We start from the raw sequence: 8,476 nt of genomic DNA on the forward strand, positions 1-8,476 counted from the left end.
CTTTGGATGACTTCAAATGAAAACCAGACTGTTTTCTTTTCTCTGCTGGACGACCTTGCTTTGGAACATATACTGGATCCTGAACATGATCAAACTGCGGAAAACTATCAAGCCCACCATCATTTGCCCCTTCTCCATCTTGAGCAGTAGTAGCATTTTTTCGTTTCTTACGTTTAGCAGACTCCGAAGCTTTCATGTCTAACAATTCTTTCTCTAAAGCTTGCATGTATTTATCTGCTAGCACCTTCTCCTTATCAGATGTTGATGCAATTTTGGCTACTTTAGTGAAATCATTGCACATAGTTCCATAACGTAGCTGCTGCCTTTCTTTGTTACTCATTTTTCTGTCTACTGGTACCTTTGGCAATTCCAATTTCTCCTCCACGATAATTTCCTCTGGTATTCTCCACCTCTTGAGGATGTACTTCTCTGGAATTCTGTCAATGTTACCCAATTGCATCATCACTCTAAAAATATGGCAGCACAACAACCCATCCTGTGAACTTGCGACTCATGATTGTAATTTTCAGCTTCCAAATTAGCCTCTACCTTGTAGCTTCTACTGCCATAGCCATAAACATAATTCTTGATAGGGCTAACATCGTATGTTTCATGACCAACATGATGTACATTATATGATGTCACTTTACGAAGTTCCGCACGAAAGCGCAAGTAAATGGGCCGTGTATACACCTGCAAGGCTTGCTCTTCAACTGGAAAATCTCCCCACACCCTAAGAGTCTTGTCTTCATCCTTGAATTCAACTGCATCCTCCGCTACATCAATCTTTTCTTGCAACTTCATGTACTGAAGGAAGAAATGATGCAAATTGTTGTGCGGATCAATGTAAGTTTTCAAAACAGCGTTGAACCCCTCACTACGAGCAGTAGTCTGTAGGAACGGAAAGAACCTTTCTCTGAAGTAGGCTGGCACAAAAGTGGCTCTAATATGATATAGATCATAGAGATGGGTGTTGTCCACTACATTGTGTTTGGTAATCATTTGTGCCCACCTAGTTTCGAACTCTTCAACCGACATGCTGTAATCAATTATCTCGTTCAACTCTGTCCTTAACTCCTCATGCTTTGACAAGAAGTTGCCCAAAACGGCCTGCGCATTTTGCATAATGTGCCACCTACAATTTCTGTGGCAGCAATTTGGAAATGAGACGAGAACTGCACTTCTCATTGCCGCATTCTGATCAGTTATGAAGTTATCTGGCTGCAGACCACCCATAGCTTCAAGAAACTCCTGAAACAACCAGACAAAACTCTCGATGTTCTCATTCTTTAGGAACCCACATCCTAGCTGGATTGTTTGACAATACCTATTGATTCCAACGAATGGTGCGAAAGGCATATTGTACATGTTGGTCATGTAGGTGCTGTCGAATGAGAGGCAATCACTGTAATTTTTGTAAGCAGCAATCGCTGGCCCATCTACCCAGAATATGCGGTCCACTTTGTCCGTATGATCTGTATGTATGTTGAAATAGAAATCTGGGTCTTCTTTTTTTATCCTTGCAAAGTGAGCTAGCAACAGGGACATGTCTTTGTGCGTGTGTTCTTCATCAATTTTAGCCATGAAATTGCTCACATCCTTACTGTCATAGGGTACATTTGCGAGACCGCCATAGACCTCTCCCATAATCCTCATTACCCTGCCAGCAGATAGATTCACCTTATGCAATAGCTGAACAAAGTCCTTCTCTTCCTTAGGTATACCTTTATGAGATCTCAAATACTTTTTCAAGGAAAACTTCTTCATCAAACTGTGATTGTGTTCTTCAATGAAGTATGTGACATACCACTTTGTTCCTCTCCTTTTAATCCTCAATCTTGCTTTGCAGTTAGTTTTCTTGGTGATGCTTCTGTTCCTTTGCCTAACAGGTGGTGCTTCTAACTTATTGATGTCTTCATTTTTCCCACTCTTGTTGCAAACAAATAGCTGCTTGTCTCTTTGATCATCAATTTTCGAAACCTTGGATGTACTGCATTTGATGGAAAACCCAATCTTCTTAGAATATCGGTTGTACTGCATCTTCGCATCCTCCCATGAATCATAGATCTTCCCTTTGAAAGGGGTTTCAACTTCAGTTTGGCTGCATGGTGTTGACTGGACTTCACCCTCTTCTTCATCACCGCCGGAATCATCAGTTGATAGTGTTTCACCAGTTTCCGGGTTTGTGTCGGCAGAAGCACCAGTGTTGCTTCCACTCACATGCTTGCTATGTTCTGAGCTTTTGGTCACATCTGGATTGCTCAAGGTCCTTTGTATGCTGCCTGTTACTTCTATTTGCAAATCATTGAACAAACTGACATCTTCGATTACCCTGTCAACTTCAATTGCTGGTTCATTTAGATCTAGTGCTCCTGTAGAACATTTTGGATCCATATCTGCAATCAAAGTTGTGTATGCCTTAGTTCATATTGTACAAAATGTTTAAGTCTGCCAAAATCAATTGAGCATAGCAATTGCATTTAAAAAACCAGGGTTCCATAATTTCTTTTAAGCATTTTCACTTGAGCATTTTTAGATGTAAACTAACCAGCTTATTACAATCAAATACACAGGTTCTGGAGTGGTGTTGCATGGATTTTTGGAGTGCTTTTAGTGGTAAATTTCATGATGGCTTCAGAAGTGCTTCTTTTTTATGTCCTGCTCCCAACTGAAAAACTTCATGGAATGATGCAAACAAGTATATGTATAAATCATGCAAAACAGAAGTGCTCTTTGGGTGTATAAACCTAGTTTTTGGATCAGTATGTTTGCTATGTTAAGTATGACACATATCTAGCTTAGTTTTCCATGTTCTTTTGTGTTCTGGATCAAATACACCTGATGCATGCACTGGTACGTACATGCTAAGTTCTCTTTGGGTGTATAAAATTAATTCCAATGCAAAGGTCTGGATCAATTTGATACTATCTCAAGTTAGACAGGTCAGTAGCTTAGCTAAATTTGCATGCTTTTTGTTCATGTTCCTACAGAAATAACATGCTTTTCCTGAACATGAGTACTTTTTCATGAATAGAAGTTTTTCCATCCTGTTTCTTCATGATGGCTCAGTTGTTCCAGATCTTGGGCAATAGAAGTAAGAAACACATGTACTGGAAGGTTTGGGAGTTTTGGGGAGAACAGGGGGTCAGATAAGAACAATTTGTTACCTCCAGGTTCTTTGTCCCCAGAATTTTTCTTGCTCAGGTTTGTTCCCAGAATCCTGTTTCTTCAGATCTTGTAGAAGCACTGGGATATGGATGGAGAAGTTGTGTTTCTTTGATGAACTTTGGAGGAGGAAGATGTATATTCCTCTATTGCTGGAAGAAGTTTGTCCTCCAGCAATGGTGGTAGTCTTGGTAGAAGAGTTGGTAGAACCTCTCCTGGCAGCAATGGAGGTAAGATCTGGAGCCATCGTGAGGAAGAAGGTAGGAGCTAGGGTTTCAGGGAGGATTTTGGTCGGGGGATGTCTGTTTCTCCCGGTCGGCATGTATATTTATTTCTGTCGTGAGGCGTTGTGTGGTCTTGGGGATGTTCTTTTTCCTGTTGACCGAGTCAAAAAAAAAAACGGCGTGCAAGTTGGCATGTGAGGCCCAGGGACCACTTTCTATTTCGGGACAGGCTGGCGGGACCACATGCTATTTTGGGAAAAAAACGATTCGGACATGGGGGGCACTGTGGTAGACTATATGGTGCTATAGCACTGTGTAGCCACATCCCTATTTATTCGGCCCACAAGTCCATTAGGCAGTAGCAAACTCGTGAAGCCTACCCAACAACCTCGAGTCACTACAACCATTCGTTTGTGGCAGAATACAGTGAGTTGCTGGCGTCGACCGGATTTAATAGTACCAAAAAAAATCCTAAGAAAAATTTCACGCGCACATATTGATATTCTATGTGCACATGCCAAGTTTCTCGGGAAAATCGACTTTTTGCTCTCCTGTGTAAAAAAGATGAAGAAGTGTCTCGCAAACAGCTTTTTTTAGCACCAATTTTATCCTTTTTACATATAACACAAAAGATATTAGTTTTTTGTGGAACAACTTTACGAGCGCATAGAACATCAAGATGTACGCGTGACATATTTGCCAAGTTTTTTTTTTGACATTTCGAAATGCGTTTATAATGCATATTAAAAACCAGGAGCATATCGTGGTAGGTGCAAAAGCACCATGTCGCTAGATATACCTATATTTAGAAAAACTTGTGACCTCCTTTTATGGATGGAGGTAGCATTATTTTTTTCTATAAATCACGAGTACAAATAAATTCCTTTGACTCAATTAAATGAAATATGATGGCTTTTCACATCAAATGTACCTATAATGATTTAACACACAGTTAGATCATTATCATGTTGTCATTAAACACCTTTTCGTAAAAAAATGTCATTGAACACTCGAAACCACTTAGGGAGGGGAATGCTCTCAGGTTTTGAACTCGAAATTCAATGTTCTTTACCTGATTTTCCATCAATATATTTCATGGTTTAAACTCTAACATACCTATAAGCCTTTTAAACTCAACCTCTATTGTTCTTGGCAACTGGAAAAAGAAAATCAGCATTATGCCTATGTCGAATTATCAGCATGCATCCCCCGGACGTCTCCAAAAAGAGTTTCGACATCATACTTGCAGGCTTGCTAAACTTCTGCAAGCTTGCAATACCTCGTGTATACGTATGTGTTCTTCAGCTCGCGGATAAAGAGAGATTTTGCAGGGGAAATGGTTCAGGCCACATGAACAAGTGGAGCCAAACACATCACACATCTTGGGAAAACCCTATCTTCGTTCCTTCTACCTGCCGGACTCCTCACACACCAGCTGTGCGACCTCTGAATCGTGATCTGAAGCGACACGATGATATGGCGCTGATGGCTGATGTTGATGACATGGTGTAGATTATCATCCCAGAGATAGATCGCGCGCGCTAGCCAGGGAGGCAGGCATGGCAGAGGCCGGGTGAGAGTGAGACGGAGATGGTGCATGGACAACACGGCATTGACCACCCGGCCCACGAGCAGAGCAAGCTGCCGAGCCGTCTTCTTGGAGCCTTGTCACTGCCATCCTATCTGCCAGCTCCACCGTCACCTGGCCTCCGCATGGGATCCCGTGCCTGCTAGCTAGCCACCAATCCGACATGTCATCTGCGCATTTCAGCGAGCGAGAATGATACGAAGATCTGCCTCTGCGGTCGATCTGGCCACACCTCAATCTTGCCCTGTTGTCTCACGGACTCACAGGAGTTGGCGGAGCCAGGACATTAAGGCATCTTCAACGGACCGACGTAAACCACTTTTGGCGTCGGTCCGTAGACACTAAATCAGCTATACAGGGTCGTGGTAACCGTTTGCATCGGGTGTATGTTCATTGAGTCGACGCATTTTTTCCTGACAACATTAAGATCGGTAATGGTGGTTTAACGTTCCGTCGAGGCCTACCGCTGGCCATTACAGCTTCTTGCGCGGGGGCGGTGGTATCCGGACCTCGCCGCCCTTCATGTGACGGAGGCGTTTGTGGAGGAGGACAGATGGCCGTGTACGGCCGCCAAGCCGAGCAACTGGAGGCTGACGCAGCTGCGGCGGAGGCGGCCGCGGTGGTGGTGGAGGTTCCGCGTGCTAGGGTGGAGGCGGCGAAGGCCAGGCTGGAGGAGGCAGCAGCGACCATGACCGACCTCCAGGAGGAACTCGCGGCGGCGAGGGCGGGGATGGCGGCGGGCCCGGTCACCGACGCCGTCATCCACGTCGTCAACGATGAGGACGACGATGACATCGAGTTCCTCCCAGACAACGAGGAGGGCGAGGGTGCAAGTGATGAAGCAGCGGGTGCAAGCTCACGGAGATGCGCTCGCAATGAGGCGGGCGCATGTGCGCTCCTACCTAACGATGGTCGCGTGGAGGGGACGGGACCACATGCGGGTCGACCGGGAGCACTGCGAGCTAGAGGAGGCCATCGCAGCGAGGGACGAGGTTAAGGCAGCAGCGGCGAGGGGCAGGGCCCGCTACTACGCCGACCTGGTACCGATCGCAGTGGAGGAGATAGCACGCGTGGAGGCGGCGGAGGAGCAGGTGCACGTGGAGGCGGCACAAGAGGCGGTGGCGTAGAGAGTCCAATGGGACTCCTCTCTAGCCGAGGCCATCGAACGCTGCCAGCGGGAGCAGGAAGCCTCCAGGGTGACGGCGTGCGGCGCAAGGCGGTCGTTGCCGGGATGCGCTCCGACGATGGCGCTGGCCCCTCAGGTCACGCCGATGGCCAGTATTAGGCCGAGCGACTGCGAGTAACTGCGAGTAACCCCGGCCATAGTAGATGGTGCGACGACGAGTAGGTACGCCCATCGTAGGTTTTGGTTAACTCGACTAACCATCTCTGTAAAGATGGTCCTTTTGATCAATCAGTAGTAATGAGAATCTTTTTGCTTACATGTGTCACTGCCCGGCGAGCCCGGATATAACCAACGCGGACGCACGGCGCGACCGCCCAGACGCATTCGCGGGGCACATTTGAGCCGCGTTTGGTTCTCGGCAGACCGTCCGACAATTATGCGGCCGAGCCGTTGGAGATGCCCTTATTATTGAATTTAAAGTTGTGTAGTATTTATTTGATTTTTTTTTCTTAATTTGTTACATGATTTCTTGCATGTATACGTAAACCTGTATAGTCAATTCACAACACTGCTATAGTGTGGCTTCGCCACAGGAGCGAGCTAGTACAAATTATTAGAGTTTAGAGGGTGTGCTCTCACAAAGCTAGGCGCTAGGGTTTTCTCACCAAAGGTCTGCTCGTTTCTCCCTCCCGCCCGCCTACAAATACCCCTGGCTAGCTCTTCAGTCTCACGTCCACAGCTCACACAAGCACACACTCCTAGCTAGCCCTTGCGCTCTCAGCAGCCATGGCACCGAAGACCTTCCTCCTCGTAGCCCTCAGCCTGGTCCTCGTCTTCGCCGTGGCCAGCGCATGCGGCACTAGCTGCCCGACGCCGGTGACGCCCACGCCGGCGACTCCAACGACGCCCACGCCGTCCTACAGCAAGTGCCCCAAGAACGCGCTCAAGCTCGCTGCGTGCGCCAACGTGCTGGGCCTCGTCAGCGCCGAGGTCGGCCAGCCACCGGCCGAGCCCTGCTGCAGCATCCTCGGCGGCCTCGCCGACCTCGAGGCTGCCGTCTGCCTCTGCACGGCCATCAAGGCCAACGTGCTCGGCATCAGCCTCGACATCCCCGTCAAGCTCAGCCTTCTCGTCAACTACTGCGGCAAGAGTCTCCCAAGCGGCTTCATTTGCGCATGATTAGCTATTCATTGTCTAGCTGCATGCAGCGCCCAAACATGAACAGAGCGTTCATTTTGTGACTGCAATACTGCATGCGTGTTTGGCTCGTCTCATATCATTATCCATCTGATTATTTCTTTGGTTCTGAATGTAGAACTGATGTATCTGGTGTGCCAATTGTTGTGCTTGTTTCGCCTATTATTTTGGAGTGTTTCTGAATGTAGAGCACTAGTTTGCAGTACTAGTTGATTTATGTGTACTTTGTGTGCCAATGAAAGAAAGAAATTGGAAGGAATGTTGTTGAATCTTCTGTATCTGAATAGTTGCCCTCCCCTCCACTAAGTATATTCTCTGCTCCATGGTGAAGCTACATCATCCATCTATTAATTCCAGCTCCAAATTCCAAAACCATCACTATTACTTTGAGCGCCCACTTGTTAATTACATGCGCATTGTTCATCCATGAACTCATGTGAAAGTTCACTTTCCATCCATGAACTCTTGTCAACTTTTACTTTTCATCCTCAAATTTTCTGTTTGTTTGGAAAAAAAAATCTTGAACTCTTTAAAACGTTCACATCCTACCTGACCGGAGAAATACGTAGACGTGGACAAAGAAAACCACTCCACCTAACTAAATGAGCATACACCCTTCTCAAATCCAAAACACGAGAAAAACACCGAACCCCCAATTTAATCGACCTTTCTATAACTATGTTGGTCACCATGCCCTAGCAGCGGCGCTCCCACCTTCTGTAGCACTGATACAACCGTGTGCCCGCCGGGGCGGAGCTAGAGGCAAAGTATCCCTCATGCATGTTGTACTGAAATTATGTCATTAGTTGTACTGATTTTTGTGCCATTAGTTGTCTACCTAAGTGTTTTATATTAGGGTTAAGTGGAATATGAACTATCCCAAGAGTTAACGTTCTTGTTTGGAGAAAATAATAGTATTAGGAAAAAAATCTTTCTTAAGAGTTCACGGTTAAAAAGCGGACATTCTTCTAAAAAAATAAAGTAACCTATGAGACTTATTCACTGAAATTCAATTCGGCTCCTGAGTGCATATGCTCCTTCTACCAAAAAATTATATTTTGAAATGTCGAATTTTTTTACAAAAAATTGTACATGTACATCTTCCCAATATATTTGCATTCGTCAAGTTTCACGAAGAACCGGTATCTTTTGTCATCTATGTAAAAAAGAGAAAAT

At 45.7% G+C, this 8,476-nt stretch overlaps 2 protein-coding genes across 2 annotated transcripts; one reads left to right on the forward strand and one right to left on the reverse strand.

The window, feature by feature from the left end:
• Positions 1-462: 462 nt before the first annotated feature.
• Positions 463-1,656, reverse strand: LOC127310187 (protein FAR1-RELATED SEQUENCE 5-like). The gene has a single exon (XM_051340879.2). The coding sequence runs from the start codon at positions 1,654-1,656 to the stop codon at positions 463-465; it is 1,194 nt and encodes a 397-aa protein (XP_051196839.2).
• Positions 1,657-6,816: 5,160 nt separating this feature from the next.
• LOC127306779 (cortical cell-delineating protein) lies at positions 6,817-7,569 on the forward strand. Its single transcript, XM_051337483.2, has one exon. It carries the CDS (start codon positions 6,890-6,892, stop codon positions 7,280-7,282), a length of 393 nt encoding a protein of 130 aa, XP_051193443.1. The 5' UTR covers positions 6,817-6,889; the 3' UTR covers positions 7,283-7,569.
• The last annotated feature ends 907 nt before the right edge of the window (positions 7,570-8,476 follow it).

This window comes from Lolium perenne, chromosome 6 (genome assembly GCF_019359855.2).
Source record: "Lolium perenne isolate Kyuss_39 chromosome 6, Kyuss_2.0, whole genome shotgun sequence".
Lineage (NCBI taxonomy): Eukaryota > Viridiplantae > Streptophyta > Magnoliopsida > Poales > Poaceae > Lolium > Lolium perenne.